This window comes from Oxyura jamaicensis, chromosome 12, assembly GCF_011077185.1.
Source record: "Oxyura jamaicensis isolate SHBP4307 breed ruddy duck chromosome 12, BPBGC_Ojam_1.0, whole genome shotgun sequence".
NCBI classification, from domain to species: Eukaryota; Metazoa; Chordata; class Aves; order Anseriformes; family Anatidae; genus Oxyura; species Oxyura jamaicensis.
Window position 1 is genome coordinate 6,894,634 of NC_048904.1, and position 22,646 is coordinate 6,917,279.

Here is a 22,646-nt window from a genome sequence, read left to right on the forward strand (position 1 = left end):
TACGATTTCCCAGCTCTGTTTAGCTGCATGTCAGAAGATGCCTGCCTCATCCTTCCTGTGTGCTTCCTCCCTCATGCCTGCTTAAAGGTAGAAAATACATTAAAATAAATGCATGGAGATGCATGCTTTTGCTCAAGTAGTGCTTTAGTAGTCAGTACCGTTTAAAGTCTCTCAGAAATGACTTTTTTTTTTAAGTGCAAGGCTTCTTCAAAATGCCAGTGCCTGTGCTGCATGACAGTGATCCTGGATGCATTCATTCTTGCATCTGTTCTCTAAAACTATTAGGAGAAAAGCTGTTTTAAGCCAGCCTTCTATATTTCACTTAACAACATGACAACTATCATAAGCCTGCATAGATCATAGCCTGTAGCTTAAAAATGGCAAACAACTGCGTGTAACGAGTGCCCGCCTGCTTCTTGCATTCTCCAGTGGTGCTGCGGGTACCTGCTGGTGCTGCTGCGCTGCTCTGTCTGCCACTCTTCTGCCACCTATTCTTCATTCCAGTGCTCCTCAGAAAACCTTGCCTTTTTCTTCCTCCTGTGCTGAGAACCATGATCTTGTGCTTTGAGTTCTTGATGACCAAGTCTCCAAGAAGATGAATTGGATTCTGCTGTAAGTCTTGTGCATTCAGTTATTCTGCTTGTACAGATTCCTTGATTTGAAACGCTTCTAACCTTGGCCAAATTGACTGGTTTGGTTGATAGCTGGTCAGGCATGTTGTGAAGTTACATCGTAGTGGAACGAGGAGAGCTTTAACTCTTGGGTCCTCTGTAGTGAGTAGCTTGCATGGAATATCCTATAAATACATAGGAGAGCATGTGATGACTAAAACCAAAAAACTAACAAAGAAAAGGAAAACATCCCTTTCCTTCGTGATAGAACTGATTGTCTTTCCTCTCTTGCATCTCATCCCACCTATTGATCAGTCGTGTTTTATGCTGTCCCTTAGTGGTAGCTGTATATGTTTCAAAGACAGGCTGTTGGGAAAGCCTGTAGAGAAAAGATGTTTTTTCCAAGGCATTTCTATTGCACACAGTGGTCTGTGAAATATGTTGTCTTGTGCTGTCAGTGTCTTGAAGATTTTCGGTAGTTCTTGGAGTTCTAGTCCCTGAAGCTACATGATTATGTGGAAATCTTGGTTTGGTGGGTTTTTCATTCGTGTTTCTAATATTCATGGTGTGAAGAGGAGCTTGGAAAACAAACTCTGAAGGCTTGGCAATTTGAGGAGTGGTGACTCCATCTTTCAGGCTCCAACTTCTTCTAAAAAACCTTGTGTTTTTATGAGGAGTGGCTTATGTTTTGTGAAAGCTCAGAATTGTCAGTAGCTGGATTATTTTTCTTCTCACAGTCTATCAGTGCACCATTTGATGCAGAGCTGTGTGTGTCTTTGTGTATGCAAACCTCCTTTTCTACTTTGAACCTTTCCTTCAGGTGTCTGTGCTTAACAAAACTCAGTTTCAACAATTCTTAAAAGATGAACAGGAGCTTTAGGAGATGCTAATTCTAAAGGGAAGAAGATGACTGAGGGGGAACAAGGCAAAGGCTGAAGCTGTAAAACTTGGCTTGTTCCTCACTCTGTCTCAGTGCTATGGGTATTGAAGAGTGAGAATCTTAAACTGCAGGGAAAAATATGGGAAACAATAAGTGCCAGCAAGCTTAGCACATTAATGGTGGGCTGTTTACCTGACAGAGAAGAGTAATTGAAACTTGGTCTTTAGACTGCTGATATTAAAAGAGAAATACTTTGTAAAGGTATAGTAAATGGAGCTTGTAATGCTTTGTTGTTTTTTTTTTCCCCACTTCTTTTAAACACTTCTTCTAAACTTATTCACAGGGTCCAGCCACCTGTGTAGCATTTTCAAGAGCGGGAGACTTCTTTGCCTCTGGAGGTTCTGATGAACAGGTATGTAAACGTTTTTATTTGATAGTTATGTGCCCTGTTACTGTTTTTTAGGCATCTTACTGCTTTCAAAGAGAGGAAAAATGGTATTTAGAAGAGAAAAAGAAAGTGAAAAATATTAAGCACAGAGTTTTCTATCTGAGAAAATGAGGTGATGCTTCCCTGAATGCTCTCCCAGAGCCCACTGATACACAGGGCAGGGAGTTGTATTTCATGTTCATCAGGGTCCTCCTTATCCCTTAAATCTGTCCTTTCAGTTTTATTTCAGAGGCTGTGGCTAAGCCATCTCCCCAGATGGCTTTGAGTCTGATTGGACATGAATGTAGGCTGCAAGTCTTTCTGGTGGTGGGAGGAGCTGGTGCAAAGCTGTGCTGATGCTGCAGTTACACGGCTTTCCGAGTCAGAGCTGGACTTTTCTCTGAGCTTCATTTGTCCTCTGGGATTGTCTAGGTGTGTCATGCTGCTGGTAAAGTGTTTTTGTGGACATAGCAGTTGTCTATTCCTTTTGCTTTCGCTTCTGGATTGTAATCCTGATTCACATTTGTTTAAAAGCTGCTGGGTTTTCTTTTCTGTTCCCTGGGAGAAAGCAAAAACATATCCAATACATCCAGACCATGCTGAAATGAGTTGCATTTTTTTTTTACATATGTTTTCAGCATACTATCAAGGAAGAAATGAAACCAGTCCTAGGCCTGTAGTTCATGACAGTTACATGATCTACTGCATTTTAACTCCATTTTATGCTGATAGGTGGCATAGCTTACCATCCTGTCTCTTTAATAACACCTTTCTTTTTTTTTTTTAAAAAAAATTAAACAGGCTATCTCAACAGAGACGTTTCTAGTGTTTTTTTTTTTTTTCTTTTCCCTATAAAATTACACAGGGTTTACTCTATTATGGTTTGCTCTCGAAGTGCTTATCTAACACAAGGAATAAGTATGCATTTTCTGCTGTTGTTTCTTTCTCCCCAAAGAGCCCTAGTGTGATGCTGGGAGTTGCAGTTACGTTGCAATTCATTGTTGTTTATTTTCTGTAGAAAACTTCTTAGAAATCCTATTTTTGTTCTTGGTTTCTAGGCATAGCCAAGAATTGTTTGTTTATTTTTATCTTGAGAGGGTGTATTAGCCTATACTTTTCTACTGTGTAAATTCCTTTAGACTTTTTTTTCTTTTTTTAATCAGGTCCTGTTTGTCTTTCATTTGGCTGGGATTTCTTTAAACAGAGTAATGGCCATTGCAAATGAGGTTCTCCTCGAAACACCTCCTTGTATTGTTAATTGACAGACTAAATGGCAATGCTTCCCCAGACGCTGTTTTGTAAAGGTATACTTATGGCATGTGTTCGTGTTACTGACATTTTTGGCCGTCAGTACCATCATAGCTCAAGGTTGTGTGTATTGCTGAGTGCATGTATTGGGAATGTTGGCTTTGCTGGACCTAGCTTTTGTGAAGGAATTGCCTCTTTCCTTTCAGGTTTATATGTGAAAATGTAGGCAGTGCTTCCTTTTGTGCATGGAGAAAGAACTTTCACGTATATGTATGTATTAAAAACAGCATTAGTCTTTGTGTGTAAGATTTTTCTCTGGAACAGATCTCATCAAGCACTAGCTTTCTGGATCCAGGAGAAATATGAGAACTAGTGACAATAATCAAGAATATATCTAGAGGTCAGAAAGAAAATGTCTAAATTCCTTCATAAACAACATGTAGCCCATCTGAAAAGGCATGTTTACTGAATAGAGTAGAATAGTTCAGTTGGAAGGGACCTTCAAAGTTCATCTAGTCCAACTAGCTGACCACTTCAGTTCACTGACCTGTGAAGCTGATGGTCTGTCCAATAACAGCATCGTATCTTCCTTTTACGCAGTGGAATGGCCTTACTGGTTCACTGTGCAAGTACAAAAAATTATTTTTACACTTCACAGAAGGCGGGAATGAAACCTTGCAAGTGAAACATAAACACTGATGTTTCTGTTAACCAAAGTGAACTGATCAGATTCATAGATTCTTTCAGACTTCTGAAATAGTTGGTCAATGCTCTTAAACTTTTTTGACTTACAGTGTCACTGGTAAGGACTTTACTCCATAGATCTGCTCTTGATATGTTGAAGTATGTTTTTTTTTTTTTTGTGTTAGAAGCCCAGTTGTAACTCCTCATCTCTTCTGAAATAGTGCATTATGAAGAAAAGGTGCCTTCAAGTCAGACTTAATTTTGGTATTTAGCTGACAAACCAGCTCAAGATCTCTAACGTTAATCTCATAGTACTAATGTTTCCTTTTCATCAAGATCTTGCTTTGAAGTTATCTAGGTAGCTCTGGTTTCACGACGTTCCTGACTCATGGAATGTTGGAAGAGATCACTTTCCCACTGAGAATTAAGCTATAGTACAGCTCTATTCAGTAGCATGTTTACAAATAGCAGCTCTTTAACTTATTGATGGCAAAGCTTTCTTAGGTAAGCCTGGTGTGTAGCTGCCTTTTCTTCTCTGACGAGTTGACAAAATTGACCTCTAAGCTAATGCGGGTGAAAAGTTCTAATAGACACAATTTAGCCACTTGCCTTTCTTCTGCAGGTGATGGTATGGAAGACTAATTTTGATGCAGCGGACTATGGTGAAGTGCTGAAAACGCAGAAGTCTGGCTCTAGTGTGGATGGGACCTATCACAGTCTGGTAGGTCAGCATGCAGAAATTCCATAAGGTTCCTTTCTACAACTTGAAAACCATGTGACTTGGTTTCAGATGTTTGAACTGCAGAGCTGTCTTTTTCCTTGGTATTAATGTGCGTTGTAGGATGTCTGTTATTTACAAGTTTGGTGTTGTTTCTGATTTATTTAGCTATACTTACCTCGTAGGAATATTACATATAGAGAGAAATAAATTTAGTGCATACATATGCATTTTTATTAGCAGACTGCATTTAGGAATTTGTGGTAGGCTTGGACAGTGTTCTACACCTCCATCTCTCCTCGCCACCCCACCCCCAAAAAATAAAAAAAATAAAAAGCACAGATGTAACAGGTGAAAGTAGAAAGGAAACAAGCTGAAAATAGGTACTCAGAATATCTTTTCATTGACAGCTCATGAAGACAAAAGAAATCTCTGAGGAGAGACTTAATGCACAGGAGAAATAGGTGACATGTTGTATTAGAGCTTTGCTCCTGACTATGTGGAGATATCAATACACATCCATTCCCTGAACCACATGTAAAGAGACACTTGAGTTCTGACTGTACCTAATGGGTGAATTCATCAGCTGAATAATTCAGAATGATGCGCTGATCTAAGTGTAGCATTGATGTTAGACATCTTGTTAGATATCTATTACAAGATTAACCCTTTAAAATTGCTGCCAGCACAAGTTCTGTTTTTTGCACATTGTGAAACGCATTCAAAACACACCTGAGTTTTTGTATTGTCTCAAAAATCTTCGGATTTTTTTTGGTATGTTCAAGTATTACTGCAGGATTCTGAAATATGTTATTACTGTGACAATTTTAGTACATCTGGTTCAACATGGGTTGGAAACTTAGAAGTGGGTTGTGAATCAGTAGGTTTATGCATACGTGGTATGCCTTAATTGAAAGGTGAGCTTCTAACAGTCATCTCTTGCTCTGTGGCAGTATCTGTAATCTTATCAATTTAGATACCCTTTACTGGGCTACTAAACTATGTTCTCTCTTAAATATAATAGTGTTTTTACTTGATAGAACCTCAGTCCATTGCTGGAGGTGTCAGAATAGCCATAGTATTTTGACAAACAAGGTTTGTGTGTAACTTGCTGTATAGCTCTAAACCTGATGCCTTATGATGTTGCGCTTTGTCAAGAGAAGCAATAAAAATTGGAGGATGCTGGTGCTAGGTGGGAAGGACAGAAAGGTCAGGATCAGTCATGGAAGGAGATGGAAAGTCCACAATAATCCTGTCTAGCTTTGGATAAGACTGATATCCTTTTTGTCTTCCCCTGTGTCCTAACTCTAAAGTTATGTAGGTTATGAAACTAACAGTCCAATGACCTCTTTGTTTATTAGCTCATTGAACTGGACTAACTTTGAACTCTGTCAGTTTTAATTTAAGATACTTTGTGTAATATAATTCTGTGTTTAAGTGTAGAAGAGAGCCTTTATGGAAGAAATGCTTTTTCAGTTCATGATATTAAAAGTAGTGACATAAACGGTGTAGCCAAGGTGTCCTCTAACATGAGGCGATGGTAAGTTTACCCCCATTTGTACTGCTGTTATTACCAGTGCATATTATCCAGTAGTAATTTAACGCAGGGGGTAGGAAATGCCTGATCTCTTCTAAAGCTTAGTCATTGGTACAGAACCTCTCAGCAGATGATATGATGTATATTGAAAGTAGCTGTTGAACTAAACCATTGAGCAGTGACTCACCACCTTGAATGTTGGTCCCTCCAACAAAACCATTTCCCCGTGAGAAGAGAGTTTACCTGCCAAAACCTCTGATGGATGCTGATGGGACCCCTTGTGTGCTACCGACAGGTGAGGCCATGCCATGTGGTGCTACTTGACCAGGGTTTTCTCCACTTGCACTCTGTGCCCATGGGAAGCAGGGCACTGCAAATTCTTTGAGGGTTTGAACCAGGTGCTGTGTTTTCACAGAGGGCAAAGTGAATCCATGCTGAATCACATGGAAGAGATGTACTTTGATCTGGGGATCTGAATTACTTCAGAGGAGTGAGCAACCCAAATGAGCCCTTTGTCTTGGGCACTCAGTGTGGGAGCAGCTGTTCCCAGTGGTAGTACTGGAATACAAAAGGTGTGGGAAAGTTACCGTGTTACGGGCAACTTCTGTAAGTTCAAACTGAGAGTGGTAGTCAGTGGGATTCTTCCCTCCTATTTACTCCTTGGCCAAATGTGGTGTTACCTTTCGGTCTGAACAGTATAAATGAGGCTCCCAGTAGACCTGCTGGGCTAGCTATAAGCATCTCCAGGGACTTTTCAATTAAACCTTTGACAGACTCCAACGGTAAAACTGTCCTGGTTAAAAAGCAGGGTGGAGGTGGGAGCAGTGGAGAGCTCTGGTGACCGAAACCAGTCGTCTATTGATGCAGTTCAACAGTGTGGTCTCCTCTGTGCGGGTGTTTCTGCCTCTCATGAAGTGGCTGGGAGTGTTGTTCTGCTTTAAAAGTGTGGTGCTGCTTTGAGCTGCTGTAAAGGAGTGAAGTTCCTGTGCTTGTCTCCTGTTGCACTGTGGTCTGTGATGCCAAAGGAGTGACATTTGTGGAGGTGTCGACCGTATTGTTACCAGAGCAATCGCAACATGCAGAAGCAGAGCCTGCACCTGGTCTCTGCTAATGAATGGCTCTCTGTGCTCGATGAGAATGGAAATGCAAAATATGACTTGTGCTCAGTGCTCTTGAATTTTGGGTTCTTAAGAATGCAGTGCTTGAATATGAGCACAGTTATGATTGCTAAAGTTAGAGGAAGAGTAAACAATGTAGTCCGCGAGCTTGTTTTGAAAATCATAAGTTTAAATTTCAGATTGATATGAAATGTTCTTAGCTATTAAAAAAGAAGCTAATCTCTCTGAAAATAGCTCGGCTTATTATTTTGAGGAATGTAAGTGTAACATGAACATGGAAATTTTGACTCTGTAAGAAATTGTCCACTCACGGCAGCCTCATTATTTTCTTTCAAGTGAAGGTCTTTGATTTTTCTTTTAGAAATGTGTTGTGCTGGGCTGTTTTTGAAGAGTACTGCTACAACTTAGTGCAAGACTTGTATTTCGCTATATATTCGGCTTTAAAAGTGCTTCCCTCCTATTTTGAGCCAAATGCTGCCTTTTTAAGTTATGAAGTAATTATTTTGATGCATTTTGTGTAGCTGAGGTCAGTATTATTTCTCCCACTTCTCTCCCATCAAAAAGACTTAAAACAGCAACCTGTAGTTTTTAATTTCATACTGAGGTCATCCTTTCCTTCGATGGAAAGGAAAACTGCTTTATTCTTCTCTACTGCTGTGTTAGCGTACTGAGATTCTGCTTCTGGAATAAGCCTGAGATTTTGCAGGTGTTCTTTTAAATGTAGTTACGTGCCAAAAGCATGTAGGTTGTTACTCATTTTCTGTACCCCTAAAATATATGAACATGGTTCTTGACACATCTGAGTCTGTTTTCACCTTTTACTTAAGGCAAGGAGAATATTTTTCAAAAGAAAGAGCTTATGCCTTCTTATATGGTGTAACTTTTTTTTTTTTTCCTGAAGTATTTTGAAAGCATGAATACTAACCAAAACAGCAGCTATGTAAAAACATTGTTTTGTACTCAGTTTCTTGTGGGGAGAGTCAGACTGGCATGCAAGCACTAAGAAAGTAACTGCAGATACCAAAACTAGTCCGTCATTGAGATGGATAGAAAAAAAAAGAATCCTAAACAACCTGCGGGATAAAGGAGGCATGAAAAATCCTGTCAGGGTTGGTGAGCTTGAAAACAAACTTGCTCTAAAACAATCTTAATTTCAGTATGCAGGTGGAGACTGAAGCCTTTAGAAGATGCTAGTTTCTCAGGCAGTTGGTTAAAGTTCATTATGAATCAGGGTATTGGGCTTGTTTGTAGCAATAGGTTCTGAACTTCAAAGTTGCTCTGCCCACCTGCCTGTGTTTTCTGTAAATATGAGGCTTGGGAGATGCAGCTTGCTTTGAAAGTAGAAGTACTCTGTGTGAGGGCTATTGCAAATGAAAGAAGGCCACGAGGGGCAGGACTTACAGTTACGGCTGTGGTGTAAAAGAATAAAAACTAAAATGTGATACAAAGAACACTAAAGCTGTCGGAGGTAAATTGTAAATACATGCTAGTTTAGGTGTGAGAGATTCTATATGTTAGAATTAGGATATCTCTGGAATGCTTGCTTCCAAGTTATAAACTAATAATTGCTGCCACGAAGTGTTGCCTGACTGCCTTGAAAACCTCAGTTAAGGGTAAGCACACTTGATGAGCTCTGCATGAAGCTCATGGGAGGAAATGAAGCCTTACAGTCCCGTGTCTTGATTTACATGTTTGCTTTGAGCTGGAATCTAAGTGCAAGTAAATTTATGTTTTAATCCAAAGTATTGAGTAGTGAGGACCTAAAGGAATGTCAGAATAAGAAGTACAGATTTTTGCCTGTAGTTTCATATATGTGGGCTTTTATGATTGTCCTGGGGTCACTAACTCTGAGCCTAAGGGTCTGTCTGTATGAAGAATTGTGTAGGATCAGATCAAAGGACTCTAAAATCTGCTACATTATGAAAAAATTTACTTAATCCTACTATTTTCTCTTTTTGGAGAGGGTAGATAATACATTTTATTTGGGGTTTTTGGTGGTGGTGTTTTTTTTCCCCTCAGATACAAGGAAAGCTTTGTACTAAGCTTTGCACACGCAGTTACAGCCAACATGAGTATACATTAACACTGGTTTCATTATGTGACAGATTTGCTGCTATTGTTTGACTAATTCCAAGAAGTCTATGTATGGTAAAGTGCTACGAACAAACGCTGAACAGTTGATGTCACATGGGCACTTAGAAAGTGCTTGGGTATTTATCTAAATTTGTACACTCTCACTGAAATTGATGGATTAAAAAAAAAAGTATGAGCTAAGTTGGTAAATATTTTTAATGAGATGTTACGGAAAATAAGAAATAGTCATTGATGGAGAGATGCTTTGTTTGATCTTAAATATAAATATAAACATGCCTTCTATGATTCTGTGTTGTAAATCCTTGTGCCAAGTACTACCAGGCAAAGAGGGACTGCTGAGGAGACTTTCCACCTCAGCCTCTGACCCTTTTGCCATTGCATCAAAATATTTGAGGAAAAATACTCCAACAGTTGTTCAGGTTGTAGTACCTCACAGGCAAAGCAGTCTTTAATGGGGGAAGGAGGACTTCTGACATACAAAAGGCAGCCTGCGAGTGCTGCGTGTGGCTGGTGAGATCGGTAACTAGTACGGCAGAACATAGGCTTACAGGTGGTGATGGGAGGTGTTTCTCTTGCCACCTCGGCTGTGAGTTCTGCAGCCATAAAACCTAAATACATGCCGTATGTGGATGCAATGTTAGTTTTCCTGAGAAAAGTAGTGCATGTGAAAGTGTTTTGGTTTGGAGGTAAGCTGTAGGATAAGGTCAAATGACAAAGCCAGCAAGTGTCTTAGCTACTCTTGCTCAGAAAACAAAGCTTAGTTCTCAGCTCCCAGCATGACGCTGAGAACTGCCCATGGGAGTAGTCCTTTGCTAGGACAGTTTGGGAGACCAAAATCACGTGGGCAGAGAGGCAAAATTGTCCTCTGTCACTCTTCTGCCAGGAAATCTTTTTTTTTTTTTTTTTTAACTCACGTGCACAAATACTCTAAATATACTTAGCTCCTTCGAAGACAAATGGTGCTCTATTGCAGAGTTACCAAATTCAAAAGCTAATGACATAGCAGACTTAGCGAAGATTGGGAAGAGCAGTGCTTCAGCAGAAAGGACTTCTAAACAAAAGATAAGTAGCCCATGGCTCTTCAGATGTGCCTTTTGGTTACGATGATAGACAATTAGCCCTTTTTCTACACTTCTGGATTTAATTTTTTTTTTTTTTCCATGAGGCATTGGATTATGCTTATTTCCTTAATGTATATTTTTCCAAAACAGGAGACTAATTCCTTGTTGTAGTCCTTGAGACTTTGTACAGGGACTGTCATTTCAGTGTGCCTCTCCTGTATTTTGATTGGAAAGTCTTTCCTGAACAAACTAGAGCCTGAATAATTATCAACTACAATTAACTTCAGGCTGAAGAAAGAGATGTGCCCTTATTTTGCTAAGTACACAGGCTTTCATGTATCTTCAATATAGTTTATGCTCTCTGGGAGGTAATTTTTTGTTTGACAAGAAATTGCTACAAAAGCCTGAGATCTGACGGTGGTAAGTCACAAATTTTCTTAAAGAAAAATGTGTCAAAACAATGACCTGATCATTGATCATCAATCGGCTCTCTGAGGCCTATAGCTGAGCTTCCTAACCCATCTCCACCTCTCATTTGCTTGTTCCCTTCTGTGTTTGGTGACCGTGGTGCTCAGCCCATGGTCTCCATGCTGACTGCAGCAGTTCGGTCTGTCAGCCAGTCGTTCGTTGTGTAAATAAATTCCTCCTGAATTACTCAGGGGCCAGATGTGCTTTCTCTTTTGGCTTCCAAATCAGTAACTATCTCTAATTTTGGCATCTGTTAATACTTACAAATACTTCTGTACATTTATTTATTTATTTGCTGTGAAATTCCCTCCTGGGAAGGCACAGCTGGAGCTCTGTGCAATTGCATGTGAATGTGTTTCTGTTTGCATCTCCTCCACCTCTTCCTATTTATTTCCTTATTCTTAGGAAATATAAGAGAGGAATCCTGTTTTCAACAGCAGGGTATCATCCTTCAGATTAAATGTGGTCTGTAAATTGATTTTTTTTTTTAATTATTTTATTTTTCCTGATCTGCTTGTCACCTTGTTTCTCCCTGGATGTTTTTCTACTCCAGGAAGCTATAGCCTGGTATATTGTTGTCTTCCTTTTGGAATATGTAGATAGATTATTTACTTAACAACAGTGATGAGTTCTCAAGGTAAGTTTCCACTGCTTTCTACGCTGCTCTGCTGTCCAAGCAGAAGCTTGATAGGGAAGGGCAGGAGTCTTACTACAACTAACCCCAGGATATTAAGGAGCTCTTCCCTGCATCCTTCACAAGTGGTGCAGTTGCAGATGATTGCTCATAGCTGACTAATTTTCACTATTCCTTCACTTTTTGTTGAAGGGACCCTGCTCATTGAAGCCTATTGCAACCTGTGACCTTCTCACATTTTTGTGAGTAGACATAGGCTCAGTAGGAACAGAGGAAAAGGTTTCTCATTTTCTCGTTTTTCCACACCATTCTTTCTGGTGTGGACAAAGATGTGACCTGTGACCTGTCCTGAAGAGGCTGTACTTGCCCTAGAGTTTTGTTTGCAGGTATGAAGAGGCTTTCCGGAATTTAGGATAGAATAATTAAGCTTTTTTGTACGGGTGATGCTCAACTGGCTAGCCTAACATTGCTCCTGGATAATAATGTCAGCAAAAATCTCAATTTACTCAAGTTTACTCAATTTACTCAAATCTCAAATTACTGCCAAAGTAATAATGCCAAAGTAATAGTTCTCTGTAGAATCAAGCCACTATAGGAACCAGTGGGAAGAACTTTAACCCCTCGGTTTCATTTTTGAAAAGACTTGATCCAAATGAGCTATAGAGTCCAACTCTAATTCATCAAAGATTACCATCTAGCAGCAGTACCGGGTTTGTTCACGGGAGGAGGCCTGAATTTATCCAAGCAGAGCTGGACAGCTGCATTGGTTTACTGTGCTCTTTTTGGAGCCTCACTGCTTATCTCTGATTTTCTGCATCTTAAGTTGACTGTGAAGCTGCATCAGAGTAAAGTTCTCTCACTCCTCTATATCGCTGTCTACTTCAGGAGCAGGTAACAGCAGAGCTTCTTCACAGAAGCTATTCCAGGAAGCCTGTTAATTGTTAGTCCTCTCATACTCTTCCGGTTTGTTGCTGCTGCTGTGTGAAACTGTTTCTTCTCAAGCTGGAGGGTTTTGCCTTTATGTTTCTCCTTTCCCCTCCGAACACTTGTGTTTGCTTTTCCCTTCACCTGGTCAGTATAAACAGGGAAAGGCGTGCAGGAAAACAAATGAAAGCTCATGTTCTCCATTTTTGTGTTTTAGCATTTTTATACGTTACTTCAGGCTGTTCATCAGATTTTTTTCATCTTGTCTTGAGGAAGGTCTTGGTTAAGAAGAAAAAGCAAGGTATTAGTGCCCTCAGATTGGTTTTCCAAGAGGATCTGAATGATGGCAACAACCTGCAACAGTTCTGCCCAGCAGTGGATGGGAGCAGCCATGCTGCTACAGCTGTTAGCCTTAGTGTTGTGGTTTAACAAGACTTTTCACAGAAATAAGATCAAATTTTAATTTTTGTTGTCTTGCAGTGAGTAAATTTGTTCTTTAAAACTCTTGAACAATAAGGCACGTCCTGACATGTCATTATTGGTCAGAATAAAAATTACCTTTTTAGTTCAGCACCATCTCAGGTTAATTAATGTGAATTCACCCACTTAGGTTGCTGCTGTATGTGGCTTATTTTCGTGTTTGAGCCATAATTCAAAGCAAAGAGATGGAGGCAAGATTTATGTATTTTTCCAAGCTGCTGTTCTGTGTCAGCTTAGAGAGATGGATGAAGATGGCTCAAGCTTTAAAAGTTGGTAAGACCTCAAACTTCTCTGCTAAAATCCAAACTTCAAGCCACTGAAGTACCAAATGGGCTTGTTGGTTTTATATGTGTGTATGTATATAATGTACAGGGGAGGAGGTATGTTTCTGTATGTGTACACACATCATAGATATACACACATAACAGGCAAATGTATACATATGTAACAGACATGGTAATACATTGTGCAACATACACATCTCATTAGAAAGGAGAAACTACTGCAGAAGAGCATGAGCTGAAAGCTGTGGCTCACACTTCATGAGAACACTACGTGTGTTCTGCCTTTGGCCTTGAAGCCAGTTGCCTTTGATGTAAAAATACCTGTAGCCGGATAACCTAAGGCAGAGGATAAACATTTTGCTTCAGTATTTAGCAGTGGTTTTTTGAGGAGCTTCTCCCAAAAGAATCTTAAAAAGAGCCAGAGAACAATAACTCAATTTTGGGTGAAAGTTCTTCCCAATGTTTCTCCTGTTTATATCTGGGTCCTATAGTTTCTTGAATGAAATGAAGAATTTGTAGCTCAGAAAACATGAGCCTGATCTCAGATGGCACGTGGAGTAGCGGCGCTCAGCACAGACCTCCCGCGGTGCATGGACAGCACATAGCTTCGATGCTTTCGGCAAATCGGCATGGATGCTTGTTACTGGAAGTTACCTCAAAGGACATAATACTGGTGTTTTGCTTGTTTTAAAAGTGATGCTTACGGAATTTAGAAGTGTAGTGGACCAACAGACAGTGAAGTAGAAGAGAGAGGTGATGAAAACAAGGGAAGGGAGGGAACAGCTTTTCCCTTCAAGTGAGCCTTCTGGCATGCTGGAGGAGGGAGAGAACCACCACTTGGACAGAGACTGACAAATAGTATCGCTTCCAGAGACAGAGTGCAGGATTTGCAAACAAATGTACATCAGTCCAAGGGCAGTCTTCAATACAAGGACAGTCGGGGTTTATGTATCTGACTACTGTAACTGGCCATTAGTTGTAACCCATGTTCTTTCTCCTTCTTGGCACCATAGTTAGCAGAGCTGGATGGTAAGAAGCTGCTTCATTTAAAATATACAAACCTTACACCATCTGTCTGTCTCTGCAAGAGGTCTGATTAGGCAGACGAGTACAAGAGTGCCTTGGGATCTAAAGAGGTAAAGATGTTCCTTGGGGTTTATCACAGGTTTAATATTTATTGGCCTATGGAAAAACGCCGTCGTTACGGTAGGTATGCCAAGTTTTGATGGTTTCACTTGGTATTTTTACTGACACCAGTGAGGAGAAGGGTCGTGTCTACATCATTTTTGGTCTTAAAAATGTGCAAAAAAAATAAAAGGGAAGTAATGTACTTTACACTTCCCTTCTCTTTATTCCTTCCCTCCCTCCCGTCCTCCCTCCCTCGTCCCCTTCTGTTCTCAAAGCTGAGTGCTGAGACAAGAGGTGAGCAAGAATGGCCTGTTATCCTATGAGTTGTTTGACAAAACTGATTTAATTTGTATCCTAGCTGTTACTCTATGCTGGTCTGGAGCATAGAGGTAGAGTAGTGCTAGTCTCAAAGAATGTGATTGCACCAGAAATTTCAGTGCTACGTTGCAAAGGGATGCTTTTCCAGTCTAGAAAATGTCTGTGCTCAGAGAACTGTTTTCAATCAATGGTATTTTGTACCTAGCAGGGAGAAATGAGGTTGCCTCTCGGTTTTTAATGAGTTCTCTAATCTAGGGTAGTGTACTCCATGTGACCTTCCTGGAAACTTGAAACTAATGTTTCCACTGGATGTCACTGTTGCTCTGTGGGAATACATTTAAAATATCACTTCACCTGTGGGTGAAAATGAGTCCTTAAAATAGAAGACTTTAATGGTACTTCTTTCTCATTTGGATTAGCAGAATTGGAGTCCAAATAAACAATATGCACCACCTTTTTTTTTTTTTTTTCTGATTCTCTGCTGCTTCTTGGGGATTTTTTTTTCATCCAGGACGTAAGAATTTAATTGCATTTAGTGAATAACAGATTCAATGGATGTATTGCTTAAAGGCAATGCCATCTTCCACGATATTTAAAAATTAATTCTTGGTAACATCATACTCTGTTTAAAAACAAAGCAGTAGATACACTGTAGAAGCTGATTTAAAGGACTAGAGGTAAGGCTGCACCCATTCCTTCCCTCCAGTCAGTTACTCCCTTCCAGTGGAGAGAAGAGCGGGTATTTTCTAAATATCACCATTTAGAAAGCAAAGTGGCATTTTAAAAATCGTCTACTGCAGTTTTACTACTGATGCACGTGTCCTCTATAGTTAATAGGTCCCCTACACCCCAATCAGCATTACAATAACTGGCTACAATGGTGTTTAGCCAGAACAATTTTCATGAAAGGTTCAGCAAGAGATGTCTGGAATGAAGGCTGATTAATTTTCCCTTTCCCCCAAGTAGTTGCACTGTGCTGTCTTTAAGTGGTTGCTATAAATAAATCACTTCTGTTTTCCCTTTGTCACTGAGAGCTGTATTGTATTCTGAAACTGCTTATCCATTCTTCCTTTAATGTTCAGCTGCTTCTTGCTATGCCCCCAGTGCTTAATAAGCAGATGTTGTAATAAGATATTTAATGGCAAATACATTTGTTCGGTTGCACTGAATAAAATGCACACTTGACCTCAGACTAAAATAGCTAAAACCTCTGTGGCAGTGACACTGTTTCTGGGGCCTGTCTGCAGCGCTCAGGTGGCACTTCACCTTGTGTGTGAGGCGGATGGGAGCACAGCGTCTGTGCAGTGAGGTGATGCTTGTCAACACTGAGACTGTTGTGAAGACAGTGCATATTTCAGGGCTCTTTCTGTATTTTTTGCAATTCTTTTTCACGGAATGGTTAAGGTTGGAATGGACCTCCAGAGATCATCTAGTCCAACCCCCCTGTCAAGCAGGATCACCTAGAGCATGTTGCGCAGGATGGCATCCAGGCAGATTTTGAATATCTCCAGAGAAGGAGACTGCACAGCCTCTCTGGGCAGCCTGTTCTGGTGTCCTGTCACCCTCCGAGTGAAGAAGTTCTTCCTCATATGGCAATAAAACCTCCTGTGGTTCAATTTATACCCCTCACCCCTTGTCCTATCACTGGCCACCACTGAAAAGAGTTTGGCTGCATCCTCTTTAAATGGTCCCCTCAGGTAGTTATAGAGGTTGATAAGGTCCCCTCTCAGTCTCCTCTTCTCTAACAGGTCCAACTCGCTTAGTCTTTCCTCATAAGGCAGATGCTCCAATCCCTTAATCATCTTTGTGGCTCTACACTGGATCCTCTCTAGAAGTTCTGTGTCCCTCTTGTCCTGGTGAGCCCAGAACTGCACACAGTGCTCCAGGTGGGGCCTCAGCAGGGCTGAGCAGAGGGGGAGGATCACCTCTCTCGACCTGCTGTTCACACTCCTCCTGATGCAGGCTAGGATCCCGTTGGTCTTCTTGGCCACAAGGGCCAACTGCTGGCTCACAGTCAGCCTGCTGTCCACCAGGACTCCCCGGTCCCTCTCTGCAGAGCTGCTCTCCAGCAGGGCAGCCGCTAGCCTGTACTGGTGCTTGGGGTTATTCCTCCCTAGGTGCAGGACCCTGCACTTGCTGTTGTTGAACCTCATAAGGTTCCTCTGCAGCCTGTTGAGGTCCCTCTAAATGGCTGCACAGGCTCCTTATGTGTCAGCCACCCCACCAAGCTTTGTATTGTCTGCAAACTTCCACTGCTCTCCCCTCATCCGTCCAGCCAGTCATCTTGTTTTAGAAAGCTATCAGGTTGGTTACACAGAACTTCCCGTTGATAAATCCATGTTCCTTGCTCCTGATCACTTCTTTTCCTCCACATGCTTAGAGGTGGCCTCAAGGATGAGCTGTGCCTTCACCTTTCCAGGAATGGAGGTGAGGCTGACTAGCCTGTAGTTTTCTGGGTCTTCCTTCTTGCCATTCTTGAAGACAACGCCATGACATTGGCTTTCTTCCAGTTGTCAGACACCTCTCCTGTTCTCCAAGACCTTTTGAAGATAATAGAGAGTGGCTTAGCAATAACGCACGCCAGCTCCCTCAGCACCCTTGGGTACATCCCATCGGGGCCTATAGATCTGTGGGTGTCTGGCTTGCCTAAATAACCTCTAACCCAATCCTCTTCAACCAAGGGAAAGTCTTCCTCTCTCCAGGCTTTCTCTCTTGTTTCCAGGTTCGGCAGTGCGTGGGGGCCAGCCTTAGCAGTGAAGGCTGAAGCAAAGAAGGCATTCAGTGACTGCGCTGTCTCTATATCTGCCGTCACCAAGGCACCCACCGCGTTTAGCAGCGCACCCACATTTTCCTCAGTCTTCCTTTTGCTGTTGATGTATTTGAAGAAACCCTTCTTGTTTTCCTTGATGTCTCTTGCTAAATTTAACTGGGCCTTGGCCTTCCTCATTACATCCCTGCATTCTCTGACAGTGTTCCTATATTCCACCCAAGTGGTCTGTCCCTTCTTCCACATCATTTTTAAAGCTGATTTGAATTTAAATCAATAATGGCTGGCTTGCCGCAGGGTTTAGATCCCTATTAAGTTTAGGGGAGCTGTACTTTGGTATGCAAAGTGTTCTTTGTCCATTTTTGTGGTCAGTAGTAGGGTTGATTTAATCCTATTTTTATCAAATTGAAAGTAATTTTAGTCTGGAGGCATTTAAGTTTTTCCTCACCTGGGTGCAAAATTCCCTTTGAATATATGTATTCCCTTCGAATTATATGTATTACTTACACATCTATATATGTTGTTATTATATATTGCCTATATACGTTGTTGTTATCTATATTTGTGGTTGTTATTAAAATGTGAGGGCAGGGTTTTGAAAGACCACACAACGATGCTCACCAGTGTCAACTTGGGAGGCTAGACGTTCAGTTCTACAGAAGCAACATCATTGTCTTACTGCAGCTCCAACCAGTGCCACTGCTGTATTTGACCTATCACAGAAGTGAAGGTAGGTGTTTGTGGGAAGTAACATGTTGCTCTGACCATTGAACAGTCTCTTTCCTTTTTTTTTTTTTATGAAGAAGAATTTGTTTTAGTTCTTATAAATGTTTGGCAACTTTCTGAAATTAATGTCAAACTAAATCCTGGATGTCCGCTTGGTTTTAGGATACGTAAACACCTCAGCATCTGCTCTGTGAAGTCCCGGTTGTGCTGCTTATGCAGGAAAAGTTTTCATTTCACTTAAAGGAAAGGGTAATTTGGCATGGAAATTTGGAAAGGATTTAAAAAAAAAAAACAGCTTCTCTTCTCAAAGTAATGGTAGGAAGGCCGCACAATATCGCTGCTCCCCCTGGTTCAGAAGGTTTCTGTTATGCTTCGGGTAGTGTTGCTACAAGTACATATTTGTGTTTAGGCTCTTAAAAAGATGAGTTGAAATTGGCCTGGTGACTTGTATGGAGTCTGATCCAGATGGATGCAAATGCTCTGGTTTCACCCAGGAAAGGGAAAGTGCAGTGCCTTTGGGTTGAGAGGAGGCAGTGTGTGCAGCATCCACCCTGGCTGGCCATCAGCCCATCCTGTGCTATTGTCCTGCTGCTGCTCCGTGAGATGTGGGCTGCATTTAAGGCTTGTGCTGTTTTCATATGCGGCTAGCTGAAGGTTTGCAGGCATTTGTAATGAGATCACCTTGTGCTGGACGTGTCCGTGGTGGGCAGATTCTTAACCTCTGTTGAGTAGTGTATACAGGACCCTTCTTTGAGAGGCCTGCTTGGCCAGATTCCAGATTTAGGTTGCAGCTTCATGCCATCCAGGCGGGTGGGATGAGTAAGAGGCTGGAGCAAGCTGCTTTCAGTTTCTCTGCCTGACTCCTTGTGGGCAGCAATTCAAAGTGGTGTCTGTAGGTGTGGATGTTAGATACTTGATTCTTGCACCTGCTGTGGCAGGGTAGGCTTGGGTAGGATGTTGGAACTGAGTATTCAAAGACCTTCGTTGGATGAAAGCCTCCTTTTTGGGAGCTGCTCTCTATGACCCGTTGACATAGCTTTGTTTTGTTTTTTTTGTCATTGGCTGAATGCATCCCTACTTTAGGGGCACGCACAGGCTCGAAATTTCACTGCTGAAGATGCTACCTACAAGTTATCTTCTTGATCACGATGGTCTGTAAGCTTGCAAGCAGCTGTTGTGTTTGAAATGGGGCAGTATGCCATACTGTCACACATCTTCAATGTAGATTCTGTTTTGGAGGAGTGCTGCCACCATGGAGTGCCTTCAGGAACCCATGCGAGCTTCGTGGAGGTGGCCTGCTGGGCTTTTCCCAGTGGTGGTGCATAGCCTGTGAGCTGATCTGCAGGACGTGGTGTATGTGACACAGAGCTGCTGCCGCTTCTGGCTTCAACTTGACCTGATGAGGACCACTTGTCCCTTACAGCCTAAGGTGTGGGAACATCTGTGCAGTGCTGCCCTTGCAAATGTGCCACGCTCTGTAAGTCTCTCTACTGTGTACTGTAGCAAAGAGAATATCAACTGAGTTCAACCTGGCAGCTTTTTACGAAAAGCTGTCTGACATATGCTTTAAAGCTAGAGGAGAAAATATGTTGTTACAGTCATCTTTCTGCTTCTGTGAGTCAGCTTGTTCTAATGGGTTTTGAAGTGGATGGCTCATCATCATTTGGGCTTTTTAAGTGCAGGTTGCGTGTAGTGTTAGCATGGTGAAATTTCTGCTGTGCCATGATTGGCTGGCCTGAAGTTATACCATCAAAACATAATGGCCAGTCTTAGCATAACAAGAAAACATGCTGGTTGGTGCTAATTCACTGTTGGTCAACTGCATTTTCTTGTTTTGCTCTTAAATTTACACAGCAAATAGCAGCTTTGTGAAGCTGGCTTTATCTTGTATGTGCAAAAGCATGTTTTAGTTGATCAAATGAGTTCATCAGTGACCAACACGTGGCTCTGGGGCAGCCTGCAGCACACAAGTAGTTCGAGGGTGGCTCCTGTGCCAGGGCTGCGCGGTGTGACCTGTGTAAATAGTTAAATATAGTGCTAATCAGAAATGCCTTCATAGCAGAGAAGAGACGAAGCTGCTCATCGAGCCCATTTTTCAGTCTGTCAGAATTCCTTGCTTTTTGTTGATTTGCGAGCTCCAGCCATTTACGTGAGCAGTAAGTTGGTAAGTTCCGTCCGTGGGATGGAAGTGCACCAGGCACTGGGCCATGGTGAGCTACGTTTTGAGTGCTGCAATCTTGGCTTTAGATTCAAGTCATGTCTGTTAGTATAAATTAGGAAATGTAAGTCTGCAATTGCTTAATCAGTTGGTTAACTTGTTTAGATAAACTCAGTTTCTACTGGTGATAATGAAGTAAGTAATGCAAATAATGTTTGTTCTAGAAGGAAGATAGCATTTTGAAAGGAAAGAAGAATAAGTTCTCTAGTAAAGATCTATATGTGTTTTAAAAAATTATTTGGAATGAAATATTCAAGCATACATAACTAAAACAGTTGAAAATGAAACTTCAAAGTATCCTTGTTTTTAACTTCATTGAGGAAGGAGAACCAGTTCAAGATGTAAATAAAATTATAAGCATTAAATCAAAACTGTGTGTTGTAATGCACATTGGATCATTTTGGTGGACTTTACTACTACACTATTGCATCCTTGCCTTCCTGCAGCTAACAAAGATGGAGAGAGCCTTTTACAGTGTGGTACACTAAGCCTTTTTCTCCTTACACTGTTGGGGTGAAAGAACTTTGACTCCTATCAGAGTAGCTTGCTTCGTTCTGTAATTTGGAGGTAGTACTTCACATGGCTCCAGTAAGTCCCCATTCACCTGTACGGTCTAAGTCTGTGGAGCACATGAATGTGTCAAAGCTCTTTGCATATACAAATCTCAAACCTAGCAGGATTGTTCCAAGATTGTTGTCTAAGCTTTGCCTTTCCTGATGAAGGCTTTAAAAAAAATAACAACAACACCACACAACCCTCCGGACTGTGGAGACAGATGATTCCGCAGCAGCTTTTCCTTTTTTAACTGTGTCAGGAACAAACAGTTGTATTTCTCTCTTGCCCTTTTAATAGCATAGACTGTCTCCCAACATAAATTGTTCTTTACCATTCATAAAACAGAAATCCTCCAGCTGTTGGCATTGCAATAGCAGATTGTTTATTTTTCTAGCTATCAGAAATGGATTGTGGTGTTCACCTTAAGAAAACTAAAACTCAGGATTCTGGAAGGAACCACGAGCAGCAACAGGACAGCAGTCTTGCAACTACCTTGGAACATATCATGGGACAGCTGGATGTTCTGACTCAGGTATGGCTTGCTGTTTGGTTTTGTAATGAAAATGGGAATATTTTGCAATAGCTTCATAGAATAAGTGTGGCTAGTCCAAAATCTCTGCTTTTTAGCAGTTTAACGATAAATCTCTATTTATCTGCTTATCAGCATGACACTGTCTGTTCCCTCCCATCAGCTTCCAACTCAGGCCCTGCTCTTCCCTTCATTCCTTTGTACTGCAGTGCCCCAGAGAGCTAATTGAGGTAGCTGTAGTGCCTTATCCTATTAGCCAAGGTTTATCCAAAGTAGTACCTGAAGGCGTGGCTAAAATATCAGGCAGTAGGACTCTGTCTTGGTGAGTAATCAGCCTCTTGTCCTTCCCCTGTTACATTGCAGTCTATAGAGAAACTGTTCAGATCCTTCTCCTTTCCTCACCCAACATTCACCTACACAGTCCAATTTCTGCAGTGCTCTCCTCCCATTTATGCATCTGGGCCAATCTGTGCCCCTCTCACAAACATGCTTCTCACCCACAAGTAACAAGCAACTAATCCCTCGCAGAAGCATTAACATAGTTCTTCTACAGAGACCCTAAGTAATGCTTGAACAACACCAACTGTTAGTGGTGATCCATCACAGCATCTGTTTGTTCAATAAGAATTTGAGGATAGAGCTATATTTTTGGTTGTTTTTGTTTGTTTGTTTAACCAAATCGTTCTTCATTGCTCGTGTTAGGAAATGTTTATTTCTGAGCTAGGACTGAATTCCATTGTGTATTTTGGAGGGATATGAGAAGCAGGGAGAAGGCATGGGATAGTAAACACCAGTGATATGTGGATGACACCATGGTGGTTAGAAAGAAAAAATCTGTGTGGGAGAGCTTTTCTGTGAGTTTGAGTGTTGTTTCTAGGGAAGAGCAAGCAGATCTTGAACACTGTGTATTGAACACCCTGATTACTGGTTTGAGTTAGCTCTCTTCTCTTGAGAGAAATACATGTTATAAAAAAAAGTAAGATGACGGACTGGAGAGCTCAACAGGAGTTTGAAGTAGGGTTGACTTAGGGATATAAAGCATTCCAGGACTACAGACAGTCTAAAATAGTATAGAGTGAAAACCACAAGATATTTAAAATTCATTTGGCAGAAATGCAAGAAAGCATTTTTCTGTAGTCTTTAGAACTTTAGAATCCTTAGAACACTAGAGGGGGAAAAAAATCTTCTATGACGTTAGACCCGCGTGTTTGTTATTAAAATGCGACCAAGTGTATAC

General features: G+C 41.2%; 1 protein-coding gene across 2 annotated transcripts in view; it reads left to right on the forward strand.

Moving 5' to 3' along the window:
* POC1A (POC1 centriolar protein A) overlaps positions 1-22,646 on the forward strand; it is a 55,741-nt gene that overhangs the window by 22,388 nt on the left and 10,707 nt on the right. For both annotated transcript variants that reach the window (XM_035337889.1, XM_035337890.1), the window contains 3 exons: positions 1,835-1,903; positions 4,473-4,571; positions 21,275-21,412. In XM_035337889.1, coding sequence (XP_035193780.1) covers positions 1,835-1,903; positions 4,473-4,571; positions 21,275-21,412 — 306 coding nt within the window. The remainder of the gene's footprint in view (positions 1-1,834; positions 1,904-4,472; positions 4,572-21,274; positions 21,413-22,646) is intronic.